This window comes from Zootoca vivipara, chromosome 10 (assembly GCF_963506605.1).
Source record: "Zootoca vivipara chromosome 10, rZooViv1.1, whole genome shotgun sequence".
NCBI classification, from domain to species: Eukaryota; Metazoa; Chordata; class Lepidosauria; order Squamata; family Lacertidae; genus Zootoca; species Zootoca vivipara.
This window is the reverse complement of record NC_083285.1, coordinates 48200474-48227032: the sequence shown is the minus strand read 5'-3', so window position 1 is coordinate 48227032 and position 26559 is coordinate 48200474. Positions and strand designations below refer to the sequence as shown.

General features: G+C 42.7%; 1 protein-coding gene across 1 annotated transcript in view; it reads right to left on the bottom strand.

Moving 5' to 3' along the window:
• Positions 1 to 16397: 16397 nt before the first annotated feature.
• NUAK1 (NUAK family kinase 1) overlaps positions 16398 to 26559 on the bottom strand; it is a 52573-nt gene continuing 42411 nt past the window's right edge. The window contains exon 7 of the mRNA XM_035126913.2: positions 16398 to 24637. Within this exon, the coding sequence (XP_034982804.2) occupies positions 23493 to 24637 (1145 nt within the window). The 3' untranslated portion in view covers positions 16398 to 23492. The remainder of the gene's footprint in view (positions 24638 to 26559) is intronic.

The window sequence follows — 26559 nt, the reverse complement described above, 5'->3', positions numbered from 1 at the left end:
TCCCTGATTAAGTGATTAAAAAAACCTCTAATGAAGGAGAGTCTACCACCTTCTGGAGTCTGTCTTGACTGCTGAACAGCTCATACCCACCATGAAATGCTAGAAATATACTGCATTGAGGTTTCTGAAGCTACAGTCCTATACACACTTTCCTGGGTCAGATCCCATTAAATTCACTTAGACACACATGCATAGGAAGACGTTGAGTTAAATACATTCCTTTGTTTGATGTCAGCCTGCTTTGGAAGGAGCTGCTTCTATTTCTAATGGCTCTGGCTGTGCACTGCCACTGTTTGCTGCCCCAGGTGGAAGAAAACACCCAGATGTGTATTGTCCTGCTCTATTGCTTGACCTTCCTGGATTACAATGCCCCAGGGCTAGTTCACAGCCAAGCCTTCCTATAAGTATCCAGCCAAGTTTCTTGTTAACTGGTCTTGACTCATGGAGCTAGTGAAAGCAGCACCTCTCTTGTAAGCAAGCAGAGTGGGTTGGGATTTCTAACCCAGAAACCACTGAGTCCTGCTATTGCTCTCCTGTAGCCTATAAACTGCTTGCTTCTTGGGTCACTCAGCAAGCGATCATATTAGATTACCGGTACTTAATCCAGAAAAAAATACATGTGATTGTGGAATGTTACCACCAACCAGGGGCAGCCAACGCAGTGGTCTTCAGGTGTTGGATTACAGCTCCCATCATCCCTGACCATTGACCATGCTGGCTGGAGCTGATGTGTTCACCAACATCTGCAATCTGCTCCATTGGCTCTTCTTGCCAGAGGCATTCTACAGACTGTGTGCTGTCAGGCCTGCAGAGCACAGCCTAGGCCAGTGATGGCAAACCTATGACACGCGTGTCAGACGTGACACGCAGAGCCCTCACTGCTGGCACGCCCCCATTGGCCCATTCACGCTGTTGTTGTTGTTGTTTTTATTCCCCCATCTGTTCTTCCACAGGCTACAGCTTGTCTCCCTGTTAAAACCCGGATCCTTTTGTTGTTGTTGTTGCTGCTGGTAGCCAGAGATTGTTTTTTTAACCCTTTCTGTGTTGTTTTTTCTGGTGCTTTGGCAGACAATGATTGGGTGTAACAGTGTTCATTTTTTAACCCGTTCAGTGCTGGGTTGTTTGGTGCTTTGGCAGACTATGTCGGTGCTGCGTGTTAGTTCCAGCGAAGGTATTATTCGTCATTTATTTCTGTTCTCTTTCCCCCCAAAAAAGCGCAGCAGCTTTGGGGCATCCCCCCAAAAAAAATCAAAGCAACTTTTGCACACACACCCCAAAAAAACCTCTAAAACTATGGTTAGCAGCTCCCAAAAAAAAGCTCAACAACTCTGGGCACTTTGTGATAAATAAGGATTTTTTTGTTTGGTTTGGTTAAATAACTAGTTTTTGGTTTATTAAATAAGTTATATATTACAATCATACATTTTTGTTATTTATACTATAAATATCGCGAAATTATGGTTTTTTCTCTCGAAGTGACACACCACCCGAGTTATGCTCGGTTTTTTGGCGAATTTTGACACACCAAGCTCAAAAGGTTGCCCATCACTGGCCTAGGCCATAGTTCTTACATGCATCTATAGATCATGTCATCTATAGTCAGAAGTACTGTTCTTGGGGGATAGGAGACGGGCAGGTGTGGAGGACTCCCTGGTCCTGAATGGGGTAACTGTGCCCCTGAAGGACCAAGTGCGCAGCCTGGGAGTCATTTTGGACTCACAGCTGTCCATGGAGGCACAGGTCAATTTGGTGTCCAGGGCAGCTGTTTACCAGCTCCATCTGGTACGCAGGCTGAGAGCCTATCTGCCTGCAGACTGTCTCGCCAGAGTGGTGCATGCTCTGGTTATCTCCCGCTTGGACTACTGCAATGCGCTTTACGTGGGGCTACCTTTGAAGGTGATCCGGAAACTGCAATTAGTCCAGAATGCGGCGGCTAGACTAGTGACTGGGAGTGGCCACCGGGACCACATAACACCAGTCCTGAGAGATCTACACTGGCTCCCAGTACATTTCTGAGCACAATTCAAAGTGTTGGTGCTGACCTTTAAAGCCTTAAACGGCCTCAGTCCAGTATACCTGAAGGAGTGTCTCCACCCCCATTGTTCTGCGGACATTGAGGTCCAGCGCCGAGAGCCTTCTGGCGGTTCCCTCGCTACGAGAAGTCAACCTACAGGGAACCAGGCAAAGGGCCTTCTCAGTAGTGGCACCCGCCCTGTGGAACGCCCTCCCACCAGATGTCAAAGAGATAAACAACTACCAGACTTTTAGAAGACATCTGAAGGCAGCCCTGTTTAGGGAAGCTTTTAATGTTTAATAGATTATTGTATTTTAATGTCTGTTGGAAGCCACCCAGAGTGGCTGGGGAAAACCAGCCAGATGGGCGGGGTATAAATAATAAATTATTATTATTATTATTATTATTATTATTATTATTATTATTATTGCTGTACAATGTATGGCTCGCAGTTGAGTTTTGATCTACATCTGCATGTGGGTTACCGCTGTGGGTTTTAACCTGTGATGGCTCATTCTCAAGGGCAAGTCACCACTTGAAGCTGTACTCCATGAGCAACAAATTTGCCCATTTGACTCAGTCCCAAACATGAAATACACCTTGTGTGCACGTCTCTTGCACAAATCACATTCGTTTCAATGGTGCATGCACCAAAGAACCTCTCCATGGATTGTGGCCTGATTCATTTGTCCAAAGGGCAGCACAAGGTCTCCCAAGACATTTTGTTGCCTGAGGCAAAAGGAAAGACTGTGCAGCACCCACCAATCCCAGATACAGAAGCTGCTTGGACTGGCCATTGGCTCTTACCTCAGTGCTGGTGATGGAACAATATCCTCTGCTGTGCCTGAGGAAGCAGTCTAGCTTAATAATAATAATAATAATAATAATAATAATAATAATAATGCAGTAATATTGCTGCTGTTGATGATAATACTTGTTTATTGTTTATTCTTACAACTCTGTTAACCACTCTGGGAACATAAATTTATGTTGAAGGTGTGCGATATAAATTTTGTAAGTAAGCAATAAACAACACCTCAGCCGTGAGCCCATTCCACATTCTTGTGACAGTACAGTATCCATCTCCTGGGGAAAAGTTACAAGGAGACGGGAGAGCACTGTGGCTCATTATAGTCCCTCATGTCTTTTGAACCTCTCCAAGTCCTGGCAAGTGGCATCAGAGACTGACTCAGAGCCAGTGTGGTGTAGTGGTTAAGAGCAGTAGACTCGTAATCTGGGGAACCGGGTTCGTGTCTCCACTCCTCCACATGCAGCTGCTGGGTGACCTTGGGCTAGTCACACTTCTCTGAAGTCTCTCAGCCTCACTCACCTCGCAGAGTGTTTGTTGTGGGGGGAGAAGGGAAAGGAGATTGTTAGCCGCTTTGAGACTCCTTAGGATAGTGATACAGCAGGATATCAAATCCAAATTCCGCTTCTTCTTCTTCTTCTTCTTCTTCTTCTTCTTCTTCTTCTTCTTCTTCTTCTTCTTCTTCTTCTTCTTCTTCTTATTCTTCCAGGACAGCATTTATTTTTTAAAAAAGGCTGGGGGGGGGTAGCATCCCAGAACATGAAAGGACTGAAAGAGAGGAGTGGGGTGTTTCTGCCAAGCTTTGAAAGAATTAATGCAGCAGGCCCCAATAAGCCTGAAAACTGCAATGGGAGACTTGTTCGGCTTTGCTCAGGAAACAGGATTTCTTTCGACAGAATTCATGAGCGTCTTACGTGGGCTGAAAGCAGAATGTGCCGCTTCCATATCACATGTGTACATATTTCTTGCACACATGTCCAGCTGTGGGGAATTCTATGGGAAGATTGTTGACGGGAAATCAATGTGAGACCACACAGGTAGAGTTTCCACTGAGTTGGGTTGTTGTTGTTTTTTAATGCAGGATGCAACCATGAAGATGGCCATTCATCCAGCTGCACCGGAAGGAGAAATGAAACAGCAAGGCACCCTTCGTGGACTGAGCTGGGAGAAGGGGTGGGGCAGAAATTCAGCTCAGTTCCTGTTTAAAGGTATTCTTACTTAATTCACACTTTATGAAACAATATGAAGACCAAAACACAGCCATTGTTTGGATTCTCCAAATTTTGAACACAAGTAATGTGTACAAAAAAATGCATTTATGAGGGTAAAACATGCATGCAAATCTATCTATTGGTGAAAGTAACACCAAAAATGCATTCTATTAGAGAAAAATGCTTGCATAAAAATGCATATATTTTGAGAAATCCAAACTAAAACACTGGTGAATTTTCATGAGGACTTAAAAACAAATCATGAACTAATGCGGTTGGGAAAATGAGACCCTGAAGGAAACTGAAATGGACAGATTTGCCCATCTCTAGCTGAGACCAAACACTTTGGCTTCTCCTCTCTCAGAACTTTCTTCTCAGGGGTGATTCCACTTGGTAACAAATATGTAACATGATGTTAGGATGAATGGCATCCAAATTAGCTGATCTTCCTCTTCCTGAACACTTCCTTTTATGCCATGTCTCTTCCATTGCAAGCCATTATTTTAACTTGTACACCACCTGCCCTAGACCCACATTCCTTTCAATAGGAGATCAACCCATCTGGGAACTGCAGTTTTCTTGTCATGGCAAAGTGAGACATATTCCCAGCTGTGGCTCAACTCAGGGCACCCAGAGCTCGTCTCCGGTTTTCATAATCCACTTCCTGCTTCCATAACACTGTGAACAGCTTTTCTTCCTTTATGGGAGATTGGAACAGGGGACCTTACATAACCTTGATGAGGGAAACAACTAGCCCTGTTCCCTTGCCATAGCAATTGTTTTCAAGCTGATAATCCAGGAAATACATGTCTTCTCTATTTACTCAGAAAAGAATTAATGGCCCTCGGTTTTTTGATGGCATCCTCCCACACCTCACTGTTGCAACGCAAAGCAGACACAACCAGGCTGCTAGAGTACTTAAGCAGCGCTCTATGACTTAAGCACTGTGTGCCATGCGCGATGGTTGCTAATGAGACCTAATAATTCTCTCATTGTTATTCTAACATGGTGCAGCAGGACAAGTGAGCCTGTAAACAGAGATCCAACAAAAATAAAACCATTATAATCACAGCCTGGGTTGTAAATCACAGGCTAGGGTGTTCTGCTGTGGTTTGACTCCAAGCCAGGGAATAGTCAAATAATCAAACTGCAGATGGTAGGGCAAGCAAATCGACTTACATTTAAACAGTGGCAAGGCTCCAAACGACAGGCGGAAAAATGCTTTGCACGATACAGGAATTCTCCCACCTCCCCACTTCTTGTTAACTAGGTCTATAAAATAACCAGACATGTTAACCAATAATAGTGTTATTCCTTGCAAGTGCCAACACAGGTTCATGGGCTCGGCCGATCCTGTTACAAGCACCGCTAAAGACCTGCCATACTAATAATAATTAACATTTCATTTCCAGGCAACTAAAAGGTTTTCTTCCCTCCACCCTCTGGAAAGATGAATTCCTGGTGTGAGGGAACTTCCAGGTGGTTTGGCAGTTTTACAAAAGGTAAAGGCAGAATTCTACCTCTGCCACATTGTTTGTTTGTTTGTTTGTTTGTTTGTTTGTTTTGAATGTATATCCCACCCGTCCTCCCGAAGGAGCCCAGCGTGGCAAACGGATGCATAATTTCAAAACAAAGCAAAGCAAAAACATTATAAAACACTTAAAACATTCTAAAAACAATTACAGTGAAAAACATCTAAAAGCAGTTTCAGTTAAAAACATCTTAAAAGCAGTCAACAGTGATTTTTGTGTTGCCAGAAACAGTCACCAAACCTCTAAAAGTTTAGAAAGAGAAGCATTACTATATTTGGATTTCCATGATTTACCCTATGGTTGCCAGGGCAACACAAGAATTGACTGCAGGCCCTCACACAAATGAGTGGTAGCTGAAGTATAACTAGGATTGCTTTAAAGACATTTTTCTTTAAGAGTTCTCTACCTTTGTAATATCAAGGGACGCGGGTGGCGCTGTGGGTTAAACCACTGAGCCTAGGGCTTGCCGATCAGAAGGTCAGAGTTCGAATCCCTGCAACGGGGTGAGCTCCCGTTGCTCAGTCCCAGCTCCTGCCAACCTAGCAGTTCGAAAGCACATCAAAGTGCAAGTAGATAAATAGGGAAGGTAAACGGCGTTTCCGTGCGGCTTTGTCATGCTGGCCACATGACCTGGAAGCTGTACGCCAGCTCCCTCGGCCAATAATGCTAGATGAGCGCCGCAACCCCAGAGTCGGTCACGACTGGACCCAATGGTCAGGAGTCCCTTTACCTTTACCTTTATCTTTGTAATAACAGTTTAGCATAATTTAGAGCCCTTCTCTGATTTGGAACACTGGTCAGCCCTTTCTTAGAAGCTGGTAATTTGTGGACCTGTCCAAAGGTCACATAAGGGGTCACCAACCTTTGGGGGCTTCTGGGCACCTTTGCAAACTGGAGGAGCTACAACCATACACACTCACTCTCCTCTCCTCTCCTCCTGCCTCCCACTAGCAATCAGGCTTTGGGGGGGACCCTTCTTTTATGATGAACCTAGAAGGAACAGCAGCAGGACCTTGGCAAGGGCAAAGCTGTTCAGACACACCAGCAAGAACTAACCTGGTGGTCCTACCAGTGCATCTGTACAGCACCAATTTCACTGCTGAAATTTCCAGGTACTCTGCAGCAATGCCAGCGTCAAGAAGGTGGCACCACCCAACCCTGCTATGCTGCTCTTGCTCTCTGGTCCTTTGTTCGAAATTAGCCAGGCGCCAGGTCATTTTGCACTCGGCTTTCAACCACTTGTGACCAAGTGAAGATGCCCAGGTGCCAGGATGGCGCCTGCCTGACATCTTCCCCATCTGGGGATCCTTGGATCTTGACTGTTTCCCCACACTATCAACACACCCTGTAGAATTCTATTGGTTATATTTTATCTGCACAATCGGAATGAATTTCTGGAACCAAATGCTTTTTTCTGTGCAGCAGGAGCAAAAGCAGTCACCTTTAAGAAAAAGAGGTCGTAACAGGGCAATATATTTGTGGACTGTCCCTGGATCAAGTGACTTTTCTTCTTTAGGTTCTCAAACCTTTTAACTCAAGGTTGTCATCTGAACCAGCCAGATGTCTCATTGAGAATCAATCGCAGCCATCATTTGAGAAAGAAGACTTTAGAGCCACCTTGCCCCAAAAGGGCAACTAGATATTCCATTTTGGCAACTGTAACCTTGGTTTAAAGAGCCATTTCGGGCCTGGCTTATTTATCTGAGTTTCTAACACTGCTCCAGCCTAACACTCTAACCACTACACCACATTGACACATGTTAAAAGTACTTGGCCCTCTTGCATTGCACCTGAGACTAAATTCCTTCCTCTGGGGACTGAGAAGCATACAATCTTGAAACCATGGTTGAGGTCTAGAGTCCCAGAAACTTAATCTGGAGCTGCTCGGATAGATCCTGTATAGGGAAACAGCAGGTCTCCCTTTAACAACAAAAAGAACCTTGCCGCCGTGCGTCAGATCCATGGGTTGGGAAAACCAGGCAGGATGTTGAATTGCACAGGGACCTTCTTAGGACTCAGCACAGATGTTCGTCAAAAAATGCCAATTTGGGATCTCAAAGAGAAAAGTTGGTGCTTGCTGCTTCTTCAGAATTAGGAATAATAATAGTAATTATTATTATTATTTATTCCCCGCCCATCTGGCTGGGTTTCCCCAGCCACTCTGGGCGGCTTCCAACCGAATATTAAAAACAATACAGCATCGAACATTAAAAACTTCCCTAAACAGGGCCGCCTTCAGTTGTCTTTTAAAAGTAAAATAATTGCTTATTGCCTTGACATCCTGCCTGACAGGAACTATTTTGGAATGTGTTTGGATATACCAGAAGCTTTTGCTGCTGCACATTGCAGACCCTCCAAGTGTCCCTATTTTCCAGGCACATCCCTGATTTAGAGAAGCCGTCCTGGTTTCTGATTTGATCCCGGAATGTCCCACTTTCCCTTACGATGTCCCAATTTTCATTGGAAGGTATGGAGTTATCCGTCCGCCAAGCTGTGTGAAGGAAATCCTGTATAGGGAAGTTTGTTTAATGTTTTATTATGTTTTTATATATGTTGGAAGCTGCTGAAAGTGTCTGGGGCAACCCAGTAAGATGTGTGAGGTATAAATAGTAAAAATATCATTATGGAATGGGACGTCCCTGTTTTCATCGGAGAAATGTTGGAGGGTATGACATTGATGACATCAGTATGGATATTTCTTCCTTCAGGGAAAAGTACATTTCTGTTTATTTCTCTGCCAATCAAAGCTAACCGAAATGGATGGATTGCCTTGGCTCTGTTGAGCATGCCTCTCCAAACTGTCATGTAAGGTGATAGGGGAGTTGTGAAACACAGGGATCAAACACATACATGCTTAGAACTGCCATAAAGGAATCTCTTTAAGCATTTTATACCTTCACTCCCTTCCCCACCTCTCCCCAGCTCCCAGCAATATTTAGAGGTTTCCTGTCAGTCAATTTGTGGTTTAAAAGGAAGCAACCCCCCACCCCCAGTCGTTCAACAAGCAAACATCATGTAAACACTTTCCCTTAAAGCTTTAACTAGTAAAAGCCTGAGGACCGTACCAGCAATTTCTTCATTTTTGTTTAGAAGAGACAGAGAGAAACTTGTGTTTTTGATTTAGAGAAGCCTATGTTAAAAAAAAAAACTGACTCCCAGATTGAGCTGCAAATTATAATTCTTGAAACATGTTCTAAACAAAATATTCATTTTGCTAAAAAGCCAGGTTTTTGCTAAAATCCTGAAGAACTGATGTTAATTGTGTCACAACCTGTTTCTGGAAAGAGGAGCTGATAAACAGAAGAAACCAGAAGAAAGAATCAGTCTATTTATTTACCCAGCCTTCATCAACACAGTCACTGAGGTATAAATAAAAAGAAAGGAATTACACCACATTCAATTTTAGCAAGGAGAGAGATATGGTGTCTACTGGCTCATCAGTTACAATTTGAACCATATGCTCACACTTAGTTAACCTTATGGGGTTGTCCAGATTTGAAGATAGGCGGGGGCAGAGTTTGTTGTGGAAGAAATTGGTGGAACGTGGGATATATACATTAGATCGATGTTTACAGAAATGAATACGTTAGAAGAAAGTGTGCATTAAAATATATATAATAGCATGTAAAAAAGAAATTACATTGAGAAAATTTGCTTGCAAAAATGTGTACATTCATCAAAACTGCATATAAAAATGTGTTTATTGGGATAATGTCACACTAAAATGCATGAATGAATTTGATGAGCATTTTTTAAAAAAGCAAATGACTGCAGAATGTGGAAGAATGAATTTAAGACTGGATAAATTGGGAACAGAACTGAAATTGGCAGATGCTTGCATCCCTACATGTATGTGTGTGTGTGAATATGTATGACTGGTTTCCAAGTTGCAGCTTAACACATTCTGCCTATAATTACTTGGAGTGAAGGCAGCCCTGTATTGAGAAGTTTTTAATATCTGATGTTCCGTTGTATTTCTACTTTCTGTTGGAAGCTGCCCAGAGTGACTCGGGCAACCCAGTTAGATGAGCGGGGTACAAATTATTATTATTATTATTATTATTATTATTATTATTATTCTGCAGGCCCAGGGCAACCAAGCAGAATGGTAGTGCAAATGATGCACACAACTCCAGGCACTTTGGTGGCCAAAATGCATCTTTATTTCCCAAAAGTTCTAGTCCTGGTGTGCTGTAAGCAAAGGAATCTTCCTTTGATTTCAGATCAGATGGAGAAGGTTAAAAAATAATAATCTTATCACTTGACAGTACCATAAAAGGTAAAGGTAAAGGGACCCCTGACCATTAGGTCCAGTCATGACTGACTCTGGGGTTGCAGCGCTCATCTCGCATTATTGACCAAGGGAGCCAGCGTATAGCTTCCAGGTCATGTGGTCAGCATGACAAAGCCGCTTCTGGCGAACCAGAGCAGCGCACGGAAATGCCGTTTACCTTCCCGCTGGAGCGGTACCTATTTATCTACTTGCACTTTGACGTACTTTCGAACTGCTAGGTGGGCAGGAGCAGGGACCAAGCAACCCCGTCACGGGGATTCGAACTGCCGACTTCTGATTGGCAAGCCCTAGGCTCTGTGGTTTAACCCACAACGCCACCTGTGCCACCATACTGATACCTAAATTACCAAGTGGTCATCAGAATATTGTGGTAAGTTACCACTTGGTAAATCCATTCTGCCAGAATCCACGGCCATTAGCGGTTTAGGGAAGCACTTCTAGTTCATTCGCTTGACAGCCTTGATGCCTGGCATTTATCTTCCCGCCCCCCCATGAAGCACTGGGCACTCCTGCCCCAAGTGCAGAAGCTGCTGTGTGGACAAGTCCTTACTCCTGCTTCCTTTAAAAGGGACATTATGTTCCATACAAGATGGAAAACTCCCTGAGGTTTTTAAACAAAAAATGAAAACTCTCCAATATAACATTAGACGGAAGCAAATTTACACGGGAAAGCATCACTTCTAAATTATTGCACTGGCTTGTACACTTCCAGTATTTCCTCTCTGCTGGATTGAAACTGACACATGTTCTCCAGACTTTTTTTTTAAAAAGAACACCATTCTTTCAGCCTTAGATTTATGGTAAATCAGTGTTGCTCAGAGGAAACTAGCAGAGAAACCTCTGTTTCCTTTGATGCATTCCTAAGTCTCTTACTTGGAGAACAAAATTGGTCTGGTATGTGATTCAAGCCAGCTTCCTCTGGTTGCCAGCCAAAAGATAAAAGCAGCACAACCTTGCATCGTTGAGATGTTGTGCTTTATGTTACAAGATGAAGGCCATTTTTCTTGCTACCCTGTGTACAGTCATTAGATCAAAATTAATTGGAATCTCTTATCAGGCACAAAAGTGAGGAAGAATCCCTGGCTTCCACGTTTCTGTTCTGTAGTGCCAAATCAAAGAGCATCAATGAGCTGTTGGACCTGGAAAGTCTTAGGGCCACTCATTGTCTCTCAGCCTATCCTACTGTCAGAAGGAATCTGTGTGTAGGGCCCACATGTGGTGAGCCACTGAACTGCAGATGGCAGCCTTCTCAGTGGTTGCTGGTTTGAATTCCAATCCAGGTTTCATTTTATTTATATCCCACATTTTAAATGACTGCAATAGTAGCAAACAATACATATTAGACCATGCCAATAAAATCTAAAACCATGCAATAAAACAAAAATGGTTTTGATCTCACAAGCCAGTTTTGAAATATTAGACTAAGCTATCTGGTCTGGTCTGGTCTTGGAGACCACTAGACAAGGCTGGTCTTGTTCCAGCACCAAGGATAGCTCCTAGTGAGCCGCTTGCTCTGACAAAGGTTGGAAGTGAACAGATGCCCTTTGAGCTTTTGTCACCTCTCCTACATTTTGCCCCTTTTGGAGAACTAGTCTCTTAAAGCGTTGGCCTGAAGACAAGCATCATCAAGGATCCAAGATAGGGAAATCTAGACATAATTGCTGAGGATCCATCTTATTATTGCCATTTCTCTCAAATTGTTAATATTGCATGGTTGACCATGTGGAATAATTTCAAACAAATGACTTCAGGGCTGCACCTAAGCAACTAGAAATTATGCCTTGGCCACAGAACAAATGTCAGTAACCCAAACCTACAAGAGAATAGAGGTTGACTGGTTCTGTGTATTGACAACTTCCATATATAATGATGTGGGTTTGGATTCTGAAACAAGTTAACCACTGCAACACAGTCTTCTGACAAGAGATAGTTCAGAAAAAGCATATTTTAGGCTTGTTCTTTAAGTAGATAGCAAAAAAAGAGGAGGGAGTCCTGTTGCATCAGACTTAACAGATTTATTGTGGCAAATGTTTCTGTGGCTTTCATCCAGGAAGGTTGATGCCGCAATAAATCTGATAAATCTTTACAGTAATACAATATTTTTTTCCTGTGTTTGTTGTAATAGACTAACTCGGCTACATTTCTGGAATTCGTTGATTAAGTACATACTTACTCAGCAAGTGCAAGAAGCAAAGAATCCCAGTTATGGTGCCATGTCTTCTGTTTATCTCCCATGCGGAAGGCCTTCAATCTTCTGCTGTCATTGCAATTACAGATGAGTATGTTCTCTGAATGTGATTGAGCTCCGTAACTCAGGCTGAAATGCCAACCCACATACCTGTGAGTAGAACTTGTTGAATTCATTGGGGTTTGCTTCTAAGCAGACATGGTTAGGATTGCAGTCATATGCAAATTCAAACATTCTCGGTAATTAGTGTGCTTCTCCTTAAGCCAGCAGACTTAAGGGAGGAACAACATTGCAGAGGCAGAGAAGGTGAAGTCATGTTGCATCTGCTTCCATGGCATTGCATCTTACCCATTATGTCTTATGATGAATGTATACAGCATTATTTGAGTTTTCTCTTTAAAAAATTTTTTATTGGTTTTAATATAAGCAAGAATAAACAGAAGTAGTTATCCATTTCTGCCACATCCTTGTTAAGAAAAAGAAACATTTCTCCAAAGGTTGGCATGCCAGTTCTCTGTGTCATCAATGGAAAAGGATGTGAATGGATCCTAAATTTCAATCACATTGTCTGAGTCCTGGGTGTTATTTAACACCTTTATGTGTTTAGTCCATTTCTCCATCAGGGCTGTCGTCCAGAGCTTTTGCCTCCTCTGTGTGAGATGAAGATGGTCCAAACTTTTCCAGTTCTGTGGAGCTGTCTTGCCACTACCAGTAGGAATGTTATGAGTCCTTTATGCTGTAAGTCAGGGGTAGGCAACCTAAGGCCCGGGGGCCGGATGCAGCCCAATCGCCTTCTCAATCCGGCCCGTGGACGCTCCGGGAATCAGCGTGTTTTTATATGAGTAGAATGTGTCCTTTTATTTAAAATACATCTCTGGGTTATTTGTAGGACCTGTCTGGTGTTTTTACATGAGTAGAATGTGTGCTTTTATTTAAAATGCATCTCTGGGTTATTTGTGGGCCATAGGAATTCGTTCATTTTTATTTTTTTCAGAATATAGTCCAGCCCACCACATGGTCTGAGGGACAGTGGACTGGCCCAAGGCTGAAAAAGATTGCTTACCCCTGCTGTAAGTCATAGAATCATAGAATCTTAGAGTTGGGAGGGACCCAAGGGTCATCTAGTTCAACCCCCTGCAATACAGATATCTCAGTTAAAGCATCCATGACAGACAGCCATCTAACCTCTGCTTAAAAACCTCCAAGAAAGGAGAGTCCACAACCTCCAAGGGAGACCGTTCTACTGTCAAACAGCTCTTACTGTCTGAGAGTTTTTCCATACGTTTAGTCAGAATCTCCTTCTGGTTCTCACGGAAAATGTTCAACATAGCTAACTGTGGTGAGCTTTGAACTGTTAGTTGTATTATAAGACTTACTGTATTTCTCTAAATATTATATTCCAAAATTCCTCTATTCTATCCCAAGTCCACTACATATGATACATAGCATCCCCTCCAACAGAGAGGAGGATGGATTGATCCGGTTACATCCCAGAGGTGTAAGGTACCATTTTAGGGAACAAGTTAAAGATACTTTCTTGACTTTTAATTGATGAATCAATTTTTCTCAGTCGAGTTAATGGATGTAACCAGAAATTCTGAATTTGATATATATTTAATATTAAACTTCTAAAACTTAGAATAATAATAATAATAATAATAATAATAATAATAATAATAATAATTTATTATTTATACCCCGCCCATCTGGCCGGGTCTCCCCAGCCACTCTGGGCGGCTTCCAACAGAAAAATACAACACAATAATCTATTAAACATTAAAAGCCTCCCTGAACAGGGCTGCCTTCAGATGTCTTCTAAAAGTCTGGTAGTTGTTTTCCTTTTTGACATCTGTTGGGAGGGCGTTCCACAGGGCAGACACCACCACCAAGAAGGCCCTCTGCCTAGTTCCCTGCAACTTGGCTTCTCGCAACGAGGGAACCACCAGAAGGCCCTCGGTGCTGGACCTCAGTGTCCGGGCAGAATGATGGAGGTGGAGACGCTCCTTCAGGTATACTGGACCAAGGGCATTTAGGGCTTTAAAGGTCAGCACCAACACTGTGAATTGTGCTCGGAAACGTACTGGGAGCCAATGTAGATCTTTCAAGACCAGTGTTATGTGGTCTCGGCGGCCGCTCCCAGTCACCAGTCTAGCTGCCGCATTCTGGATTAGTTGTAGTTTCCGAGTCACCTTCAAAGGTAGCCCCACGTAGAGCGCATTGCAGTAGTCCAAGTGGGAGATAACTAGAGCATGCACCACTCTGGCGAAACAGTCTGCAGGCAGGTAAGGTCTCAGCCTGCGTACCAGATGGAGCTGATAGACAGCTGCCCTGGACACAGAATTGACCTGCGCCTCCATGGACAGCTGTGAGTCCAAAATGACTCCCAAGCTGCGCACTTGGTCTTTCAGGGGCACAGTTACCCCATTCAGAACCAGGGAGTCCTCCACACCTGCCCACCTCCTGTCCCCCACAAACAGTACTTCTGTCTTGTCAGGATTCAACCTCAATCTGTTAGCCGCCATCCATCCTCCAACCGCCTCCAGGCACTCACACAGGACCTTCACTGCCTTCACTGGTTCTGATTTAAAAGAGAGGTAGAGCTGGGTATCATCCGCATACTGATGAACACCCAGCCCAAACCCCATGATGATCTCTCCCAGCGGCTGCATGTAGATGTTAAAAAGCATGGGGGAGAGGACAGAACCCAGAGGCACCCCACAAGTGAGAGCCCAGGGGTCTGAACACTCATCCCCCACCACCACTTTCTGAATGCGGCCCAGGAGGAAGGAGCGGAACCACTGTATGACAGTGCCCCCAGCTCCCAACCCCTCTAGATGGTCCAGAAGGATGTTATGGTCGATGGTGTCAAAAGCCGCTGAGAGATCCAGCAGAACTAGGAAACAGCTCTCACCTTGTCTCTAGCAAGAGATAAAATCTCTAGAAGAATAAAATGGCATGCTCCGCATCCTTTTCTGGGTGTTGCATTTGTTTATGTATTTCGGATGCCCCACAGGCACAGGAAATACCTGATGAGGAAGAGAAAACTCATCGACACCAACAGAGGAGCACCAGCAGCAAAGCAAACTACAAGAGGCCAGCCATGGACAACTGAATGAGAGCAGCGCCTTAGCTGCATTCACTGACAGGCATTGAAGGGAAGGAAGAGGTCATGAATCGCAGCAGGGGGCAGATGGTGTGGCTGAGGGAATAGGAAATTTAGAAAAGCTTGCCAGGATCTAAAGGGTGAGGGGTCTAAGCTGAGACTTGGGAACCCCAGGTTCGGGGCAGGTGGAAGGGCACACATGCATATAAATACGTTTTTTGTTCGAGATACCAAAATACTAATGAGTGCATCTACTCTAGGAAGCCACTTTTGAAAATGTTGTTTGATAACTGGTTAAGATTCCCCACAAAAAAAACACCTAAACTCTGCCTGTCTTTGAAAGCACTGTCTGCAATAACATCTAAAAAAATATGTGGGGCAGGGGGTGTTTGGTGGGTTTTTCTTCTTCCAATTCACCCCGCTCCAACTACCAAAGCAAACTGAGATGACCTTTGAACAATCGTTTGCTTTTGCTCCACTGGATCCAAACAAAAGCTTTCTATTTCATATGCAAGTCTATGCAGCTGTAGATACTTCTATGGGGAAAGGTTAAGACATTTAGTGACCTTTGCAATGGATGACCTAATTGAAGAATCACCACAGCTTCTTTCTTTCTCTCTCTCTCTCTGGTTATTCCAGAGAAGGAACCAAACGGCAGCCCAACTTGCAAAATGCTAGCTTTGTGGAAATTAGTGGGATGCACTGAGCAGCTCTGAGCTATTTAACTAACAAGATTTAGTCATTAATTAAAGTAATTGCACAATGTAAGCCTTGGGTATATTCATTGCAAAGCTGATCAGCTTAAGGTAAGCACAATCTTGGTGGTCAGTCCACCTTTCTTTTTAGAGGATATTTGCCTTGGAAGAAACCAACAAGGTAATTTACAGGCACCCACCCTACCATTCTGCCTTCTGGGAATTGCATCTCTGTGGGCGATGGCCTAGGAATCTCAGTGGCCTCCCACACAAAAACTACCCAGCTTCTTTGGGGTGTGGGGTGAGAAAGGGCACCATATTTCAAAAGGACTGTAGGTTTGTGGTAAAAGTGTAATACACACATGCATGCACACATACCCATTGGAAGCATATGCTGTTCAGTTGCATGGATTTGTCACCAAGTTCACAATTCAGTTCTGTGTTCCTGATGATAACCTGGTAGATCTACAGCTAGGCTCAGCATCAGGGACTGGCATTGTTGGGCAGCTGCCAAGGGTCTCCAGAAGAGCCTATAGCTGACCCCAAATGTCCCCAGGACCCCAGCTGACCCCAGGTCACATCTGTTTAGACCTGGAGCTGCTCTCAGTGTCACTGTTTGTCTTCTCCAGGCAATGGCAGCTGCCATTTTAATTTCCCCACAATGCAATTTAAGCCCCGGCGGAGCATCATATTGGAGCAATGCTACATTGAAACTCTGAGGCATTGTGGGAAGATTAGCTGATGGGTACCTCTACCTGAAACCATGAAAGCCAATGCTAGTCAGAATGGACAATATCAGGTGAGATGGACCCATAGTCTGCCCGATACAGCAGCTCCCTAAGGTCCTCCCATCACACAGCTATCCTATCTTGGGTATATTTATTGCATTATAGAAAACCATTCCAAAGTTAAATCAACCAACTGTGGTCCCCATTTTGGAACAAAGTTCTGCTCTTTTACTGTATAAAATGTGACTTGTGAAGAGTGAAGTCTTCCATATAGCCAGTATTTGTTGGCAGAAAGGACAGGAGTAGTGTAGTTATAAGTAAAAACTACAGTGGTACCTCGGTTTACAAACACAATTGGTTCCGGAAGTCTGTACTTAACCTGAAGCGTACTTAACCTGAAGCGAACTTTCCCATTGAAAGTAATGGAAAGTGGATTAATCCATTCCAGACGGTCTGTGGAGTACTCAACCTGAAGCGTACTTAACCCGAGGTATGAGTGTAATTGGTCCGTACTTAACCTGAAGCATATGAAGTGAACTTTCCATACTGAAACCGAGGCGTACTTAAACCAAGGTATGACTGTATTGCATGGGGAAGGACAGTAGTTCAGTGGTAGAGCAACTGCTTCATAGCTGTCAAGTTTTCCCTTTTCTCCCGAGGAAGCCTATTCAGCATAAGGGAATTTTCCCTTAAAATTGACAGCTATGAACTGCTTTCCAGGCAAAAGTTATCCCTGGTGGTATCTCTAGATAGGACTAGAGATGCCAAGACCTGGTGGGGGAGGAAAGATTGGAAAAATTGATGGGAACAGGAGGGTTTTCCCCCATTTTCCCCTGATCTTCACAACTCTTGGTAGGACTGGGAAAGAATTGTTTCGGAAACTATGGACAGCCATTGCTAAGTCAGTGTAGCCAATACAGTTTCCTGTGTTGACACATAACTCTTCGATTTGTAGCTGTTTTCTCCAGTTTCTCAGGACAATAAATATGTAAAAGCTAGACTGGATTGAATGTCAATTCAATTTTAAAATGGCTCACTTCTCATGTCTATACAGCATTAACAAATAATGCATGCCAAACAAAGGGACATTCTAAATCGCCCTAAGTCTTTCCCCAGTTTAGCAGGCGGCGTCACAGTAGCTCCCTTCCTCCATTTTGTCCCAAGGGTGGATCCCCCCCGAGCCTGAGTTCAAGGTATTTTCAATAATTTGACATTAGCTCACTCTTTCTTTGTACTGAGTTTTCTGCAATTGCTATGTGCAGAGAGTTTCATTACTTTTTGTCTCCTGCCATTTGCAAAAAGAATGTATGTGTGTGGCAAGGAGATTCTATTTTTACATGCAGGAGAACGAGGTTTCCGGATGCTCGTCCGCCTCTCTTGTCAGCATTTAGGCAGGCAGCAGAGCGAAGTCTTGTCTTCCTGCTGTGTTAATAAGCACTGTCCCCTCCCAGACATAGCTATTGGTTTGTAGAGGCCCAGAGTCCCTGCTGCGTTAATAAGCAGTATCCCACTCTGCACGAAATACACTGAGTGCATTTTTGAATTTACATTCTGTAATTTTCTGTCGTCACCACAGCCAGAGACTCACACGGAGACGAGAGTGGTGCGTGCTGCTAGAACACACAATGGGCTGCCTTTCAAAAAAAAATTATAATGAAGTGTGTCAGGCCAAATGTGATTAAAGGTTGCTAAGCCCAAATTAAAAATGAGGAATGTGGCCAAAAAGAGACACAGGGGCTGTAAGGGAAAGGCTCGTTTGTTTTACAAGGCCCCATGCAACTTAAAATGAATGTAATAGACGTCAGGTGCAGCTTTCAGATGCCAGAGCTGTCTGAAGGCAGTGAAACCCACCTTAAGTGAAGAGGCGCTCATTTTTGATACTTTTTGCCATGAAATCTGCAATCCTAAGCATTAATCAGTGGCAAGTAATTTCACCAAAATTAAGAGAACATATTTAAGACCGGGGTGCAAATGAGAGTCAGTGTAGCACAGCAGCCTGGGTGTTGAGGGGGCCACGAAGCATAAATTATAGTCCTCGGCTACATTATAGTTGCTATGGCTCTGTCCAACTTACATGACCTGGTTGTTCCAAGGAGCAAGTAAGATAAGCTTTGAGTTCAGTGGAGGAAGTTATGGGACGCAACCGAAAAGAGTTTTTGCAGGCATAGGCAAACTCGGCCCTCCAGATGTTTTGGGACTACAACTCCCATCATCCCTGACCACTGGTCTTGTTAACTAGGGAGGATAGGAGTTGTAGTCCCAAAACATCTGGAGTGCCGAGTTAACCTATGCCTGAGTTATTGGCTCTAGATTGCTCATTCACCCTTATCAGTTTAAGCTGTCACTTTATGCAGTCATAGCTGTGGAACTGCCTCCTTCATTATGCCCTGCCACAAACTTCAAAACTAAGGGCTCATCCAGACTTCTGCTTCTCCCACTGCTTTCCCCTGGGAAACCCGTTCTTTACTGTTGAATCGGAACAAATGGCAATCAGGTTTTGCGCGGCTTGTCATTTGCTCCAATTCAGCACTAAAGAGTGGGTTTCCACAGGGGAAGCAGTAGAGCAAACAGAAGACCACTGGGACCCATGCTTTCTAGGCAAGGGACAAGCAGATATGGGAATGAGTCATTTAAAGCCATTTTATAATCGCTTATGGAACTTCTGTTGAATTATGTGTGATTTATTTCTGAGTAAACATCCATAGGGTTGGACTGTAAACTCTCTGGAAATACTTTTGTGCAAACCCAGAGCATGGTATTAAAAATGTGTGGTCCATCTTACCTGAAGCCCAAGCTAGAAGCTTGTCCAGAAGCTCAGCCCATTCTGTTTGAACTGAAATGGTAGGGCAAGTGGGGGTTTATTTTAAATTACTGCATTTTACTTCTGTAGTTCCAGTCCTTTAAAAAAATGTTACTGTCAAATCATTGTTCATAATGTAGGGAAGAACCTAAACAAAGTACATTTTTGATGAAATTCTTCTGTTTGGATTGTATATGAACAAGCACAAAAAATGGCTTCTGGGAATCAAAGACTTGATAATGCTTGGCCTATCAAAGTAGACTGTGATGAATTTAATAAATTGGAGGTCCATGTATATTTTTGTCTTCTCCCAGGCAACCTATCTGCAAGCTAAAAGCAATATTCCTTGAATCACGACACATCTTATCACAGCAGATGGTGAACAGTCTTTTGCCTAATTAGCATTTGGATTACATAAGCATTCACATCCAGCTTTTAAAAAAGGAAAATACAAACTATCTTTCCTTCTTTGCCCGTTCAGAGGATATTAGGATGTTCCTTGACTACAAATGGGATAATGAGATTGGCTCTTGTTAGTACGGTAGCACTGCTTGCCTCCAAATGAGGAACTGAAAGTCTATTAAATTATTATTTTTTTGGTATTCTAATTCTTATTTTACTCTGCTGGTGGTGGTTTAGAATTTTATTTTGCTAAGCTGCTTTGAACTGTTCACTACAAAAGATGGGATATATATCCCTTAAATAAAGATGAAAATATTGGATCTTTTAGTATGCCAAATTGCTCATAGCATTCAAGTTCCAACAATTACCCACACCATCTCCCAGTATAGCTAGAAGACAAAAGCTCTGACTCAACGCCATTGAACCTTTTGTAAGGAAGTGTTGCAATCCTGTGTAAAATAGTCATTAAATAGATGCCCCAAAGCCGATTCTTTAAAAGGACGGGGAAATCAACACCATTCACATTTTATTGACTTTTTATTTAATAAAAAAGACAGTATCAGATTAAAAATACAAACACTTTGGGTGATTATCCAGCTTTTTCCCCTGCCTCGTAGAGATAAAACCAAACAATGAGCAAAAGAAAAACAACAAATTATTATTTTTAAAGGTAACATTTTGGCCAGAGCTGTAGAATAATGCTGCACCAATTAAATTACACCAAAATATATTATTATACCCTTGAAATGGCTTTCAGACCAATAAATTAAAAGAGACAAATTCAAATAAAAAGTCAACTTTGAAATACAAAAAAGTCCCAAATTAAATAAGAAGGAAAAAATACACAACGCTAATAATAATAATAATAACAACAATGTGCAGTCAAGTGTTCTGCTTCTTCTAGGAATGGTAACATGCCAGTAAGTCCCTACAGAACATTTTCCAGTTTGGCAGCAATCAGTCAATCATTCACATTTGTACACAAGACGGCAGGCCTGGGCAACAGCCTCGGGCAGTGGCCCTCTGAATGTTGGAGGACTCCAACTCCCATCAGCCCCAGACAGCATGGCCAATGGAAAGGGATGATGTGAGTTGTAATCCAGCAACATATGGAGGGCCGCAGTTCTCCCTGTGGGCTAAGTAGAGCTCAGATGTACGGGTGATTCTTAGTTCCTCTCCAGGGCAGCTGAGTTCCCTTTTCTTCACTACATACATCAATTAAACATTTAATTCAGCCAGATGGGCAGGCATTGTAAGTCAGTATTGTTCCACTGAAATAAAACTCCATTAGGTCAACTGAGAACAGTCACAGCTGCCAAGGGAGCAAGGCTTACGCCCTGGATTAAAACATGATCTTGATGCTAACACAAAGTTTTATCCAAATTACTGCAGTACTCTGTTTCAAAAGAAGGCACAGCAAATCTTTTAGACTTCTGCATCCTTCCAAGGCTGTAATTCTATGCTTAATTACTTGACTTGTTTACTTCTTAGTAAACATGATTTAGGAGTGGGCTGTACATCGCACATGGCATGAATATTAGAGTTGCAATTCCAAAGAAGGTATATTCCTTTGCTTCATACTGTGACATATATCAAATAGTAAACAGAGAATCCTAACTCAACCACAGGGATGGGTGGGTGAAGGGGAGCGATTCCATTCTCATGTGTAGAAGTCTGGGTATATGGATTTTATAAGGAATCAATGACATTTTGACCAAGACCGGTTAATTAATTTGGTTCATTGGCTTGTAGAGAGATACAGCTGTTCTGAAGAATTAGGAAACCTTTTCAGGAAACTGGAACTAAATAATTCACCCATCTGAATGTGAAGTGAAAGTGTTCTTACACAACGTATAGGCAGTTCAGGCATACTTATGAGAAATATAAAACATTTCCCACCAGCTCAGGTATTTTCTTGTCTTTTACTCTGGAATCTCTTCAGTTTGGCACTAGTTCCCTGAAACATTTGGAGCCCCAAGTTAGAGTACGATAGTTTCTGCTTTCAGCTAAAGTCATGAAGTTGGCACTGGTTAAACACAGGAAAAGAATCTTGGACTATTTCCTGTAGTTATGTGTACATGTTGACTTTGTTTTAAAGCTGCAAACAATTTGGTGTTGTAAGCTAATACAGTAATGCAACTCTATTTGAACTAAGAGCTGCTTACTGGAATAACCGTGACCAGAAGCTTTTCTGAATTGCCCAGGCCTGTCAAACACATAGTGCCTATTTAAAAAGAGGCTTACATTCACGTAATCCAGTAGACCCAAGTGGTACCTTTATGGGAGTTGAAGCCTTTAACTCAGGGGTGGCTAGTCTGTGTCCCTCCATGATAACCCACATCACCCTTGATTACTGACCATGCTGGCTGGGGCGGAGGGGAACTAGAGTCCAACAAAACCTGGAGAGCCACATGTTAGCTACCCCTGCTTTAGCTGCAATATTTAAATTAAACCCATCGGAAATAAATCTTTTGTCTTCTCTGATTTGACCCCCCTGTCTATGAAACATCAACCCAAATACATACACATTCTTAAACTGAATCCCTCAAGTCTACTTTCCTATTACCTTCTTCCTACTCATAAACCATTCCCCCATTGCATTACATACTGACAAGGGCTCTGGAATTCTGTGAAACACTTTGAAGTTTATAACTACAAAACTCAATTCATCCAACTAAAATTCTACCAGTTTATGGTATCATGATTTTGTTGAACTTTATAGTTCACCTAAGTGTGCATAGATGCACAATTCCTTATTCCTTTAGTGAGGGGAGACTGTATTGTCTCATTTCCAGACTGCTGCTGAAAAATCTTCAATGAATTAAAGCTTGCCTGCATACTGTTTGATTCATTCTAGTTTCTCAGTAGCCATACATTACATACACACAGGTATGTAGAGAGACTACTGGCAAGTAGCTACTTCTCAGTGTGCTTGTCTGGTCTTTCCTTGGCATTTTATGTAGCCTTACAGTGATTATGCAGATTTCCAGAGCCCCTGATGGAATTTATTTCATATTATTCTTTTGCTTGGAAGAAGAAATCTTCCTCACTCCCAACACTCCATCCTTTTACTACATTGCTATCTCTTCCTAGACTAACTTTTCTATAAATTCAAATAACTTCCACTCAAATTACTAATCACATTTCAGCAGGCGACACTATCAAATGATAACTGGCAGTGTCAATCATAGGCTGGGCAACTATGCGTGCAGCTGGCAGCCCTCTTCTGCATGTGCATATTCCTTAGGGCATATAGATATTGACAAATCTACCAGCAAATGATTTCTTATACTTAACAGTTGACTTTCTTTTTTAAAAAAATGTTTTGTTTTACTTTTAGCATTATAGCTTTTCCAGTGGTTAGTTACCTTCTCTAATATAAATATATGTACCCTTTTTCCAGTTTACATTTTGTCTAGCTTCAACTTACAGCCACTGCAATATGATCCTTTTCTGTCTGCCAGATTCCAGAGTCTCTGCTTCATACTTTATTGTAACTTCTTTGGATTCTAGGTAGTATTTTGACTGAATGAGCTATAAGGTTGCATAATGAGCATGAGATGAATTTTTCCTCAACATAACTTAAGTATTTCTGCTCAGTCTGTCTGCTCAACATCACTTCAATAACGCTACCACTGTCAGCAAATTGATACTGGGCCAACTCCATCATAAAGGTACCCAAAACCCTTTCCTTCCAGCCCTGCTATCTTCCCTCTGCTAGTTAAGTTTGTTACAGATCTCCAGAGCTTTCTTGTAGACCTGAGTGACATCATCCATGTCTGTAAGCAGAGAAAAACTGCTATCGCCTGTCCGATTCCGATAGCGCTTCAGATACTGTGGCCGTGAGCGATTTTGAAGTCCTTGGAAATCTTGGATCTGGAGGAAGTTTTCAGCAGACACACAGCTCCTTATCCTAAGCCTGTTCTCTTGCAAATCCACCAAGTCAAAAGAGTCACTGGACAGGATGCTGTCATCACTAATCACGCTGGAAGGGCGGCTATAACTTCGAGATAATCCATCTCCAGGCAGGATTGCTTCCTCCATGGCTTCCAGCATCGGTGTGTCGGGGCTGATCAAAGCAGAATCCGTGCTACTGGTGGAATACTTGCTACTATGTTTTAAAATACCTTTGCGCCTGTAGGAATGACTGTGAGACTCTATCCTTAATGTTTCAATAATGCCTGGGGACGTATCGCTATTTCCTGCCTCCTCATTACGGTCCAAGAGTTCTGAAGATTCGCTCCGTTCTGGAGATGAGTAGTAGCCAGATTCTCTTTGCTGAGTCTTCTTAAGGATTCCCTTTTTTGGCATTAAGGAAGACTGCTTAGTGCTGTATTTACCCGTTACCTCCCCCTCCACAACGTTCTTACTGGACATCCCTGTCCTGCATAACTCCTGCTCCATTTTAAAAGTGGAGGGTAATACTGGATTGACTACTCCTTCTATATATCCTGCACTATGAGAGCGATGTTCACTGTTGCTCCTTTTCTTTAAGATGCCTTTTGGCCTCTTGGAGTTTGGCTTGCATGCATTTTCAACTCCTCCTTCCTGGATAGACTGTGCAATGTCATTTTCCTTCTTTGATTTTTTGAGGGATCTCTGTCTCTCTAGTGTGACTTCAGATCCTTTTGGTTTGGAAAGGCACTTCATTTTGGTGTCAGTCTCTGGCTGCAAGCCGCTAGAACGATGATGCCAATCTATGAACCGAGACAGCAAGGGGGACTCAGAGTCTTGCAGGGCATCACAGTCACAAACGCTGCTCTTGTAGCCCCAGTTAACCCACCAGTGGTTGGCTATGTCTTCAATAGTTGCTCTGCGCTCAGGATTCACCATCAGCATCCACCTGATCAGGCCTCGAGCATCTACAGAAAAAGAACACCAATTTCAACCATTCTACCATGACTTTTTAAAACTTTAATTCTAATTTGGAAGCATGACATAGAAACAAGTGCAACAAAGCACTGCAACAGGTCAGCGTTATAGCTCTTTTGACAGCTATCTGCCTTCAGATATTCCCTAGCTAAACACTCATGATACAAGTTGCCACTGTGTTTTAGTAATCTGAGTAGCTTTCTATATTAGCGTTACCGTCTCATGAAATACACGGGCTATTGAATCACTATGGCCTAGTTCTCAGTGAGAGGATAAACCTGTGTCTGGGCTGCACGACTTCAGCCTGCAGGCAGGAGCTCACATGAATGAATCCAGACAGCCAAACAACAAGCAAGCAAGCAACACACAGAGAGAAAAGTAGATGTCACAGAGAACGGTAAGCTATAATCCTTCTCCTTGACGTCTAGTTTTTTATAGGGGGGAATTTTTTTGTATAGAGAAACCCCCACCTGAAATCTAAAGACAGATTTATCAACTCAGTGACAGCTAGGTTAATGTGCATGGCAGATTCTCAGCACACCCGTGTTCACCTTCATACATGTGCGACAGGACGTTTTTCGTGTAACAGAAATGTTTACTATTATCCAAATGTTCTGGGCAGGCAGAGCTTTCCTTATCTTCCTATTGCCATCTTCAAGCAAATTGCAAACTTTATCCTGTGTGAGCCATGGTCTGCCCATTCCTTCGAGCTACTACCAATGCAAAAACCATGCGAGCAGATTTGTTGTGCACCACTATGCCCATAATAAAGGTGTAAATGGTAAAGTATGTCATGCAAACTGTCTAATCTTTGTTTGTATAGGGTTTACACAAAACAAGATTTCCCTCCACATGAGGAGAGTTTTCTCATGCTGCAATATTTGTGTGTTTCCAAACTCTCAAAACACACAAAATATTAAAGTGCTCAAACTGTCTTTTGCTCGAGGACATTAATATTATAGGAATTTTATTTCATGAGACATTTTATAATGTGGCCTCAACATTCTTCCTACAACCTTGCTTGAAGATTCAAGCCCAGAGTTCACCTCCAACTTTAGAAAATTCTAAAGTTCAAATTATTCTAAAAGTTTATTGTAACAGAATTTAATTGTAACATAATAAATAATAAGTAATAAATAACAGAAAATGAACACCACATATAAAGATTTATCATCCCTCCTCTATCTACCTCCCCTTTGTCTTTTATACTTTCCCCCTCTTCTAGATTGGGGTACCGCTTTCTGATTGCCTCTCCAACCTGCTATTGATAACCTGCTATTGATTGCCTCTCCAACCTGCTATTGATAGTATTTTGCTATTCCTGTCAGACCTATAACCAGGCTTGCCCGCCTCCACACAACTAAATTTTCTATGCCCCCACCTAAATTTCCTACAAACAAAAAATGAAACCAACAGGAAAGCCTTTGTTTTCCCCACCCCTTCCTTTCTTAAAGGTTCTTTTGTCATGCTTTTTCTCTCTGAGAGGCAAAGCAAGCCCAAAGGCACAAAAAACAAGCTGGTGGGTGAGGGGCTACACCAATCAGAACCATGCGTTTGTTTGCTCTTTCAAGTCTGAATACTTCATCAGTATGTGTGGAGGGGGGGGAGAGGAGGAGAGAGAGGGTCGATTTTATTTCATTTTTTCATCACAAGGCAAAGGAAAGGACCCACAGGCTTCCCTTGAGCAAGGCATCTTGAGAACCTATTTTTCTCCATTTGGAATGGAGACTTGCAAGGAGAGGAAGAGAGAATTCTGGAGGCTTCTGTTGAAATGCTTGGGAAATCCTTTGCAGCTGGAATGACTAGCAATCCAATGCATTCTGGGTTGTGTTCAATCCTGCTTAAAAGAGGATCCACTGAAATTAATTGGTTCTGAACTAATAGCCCTGTCTATTAAGTCCAATGGGTCTGT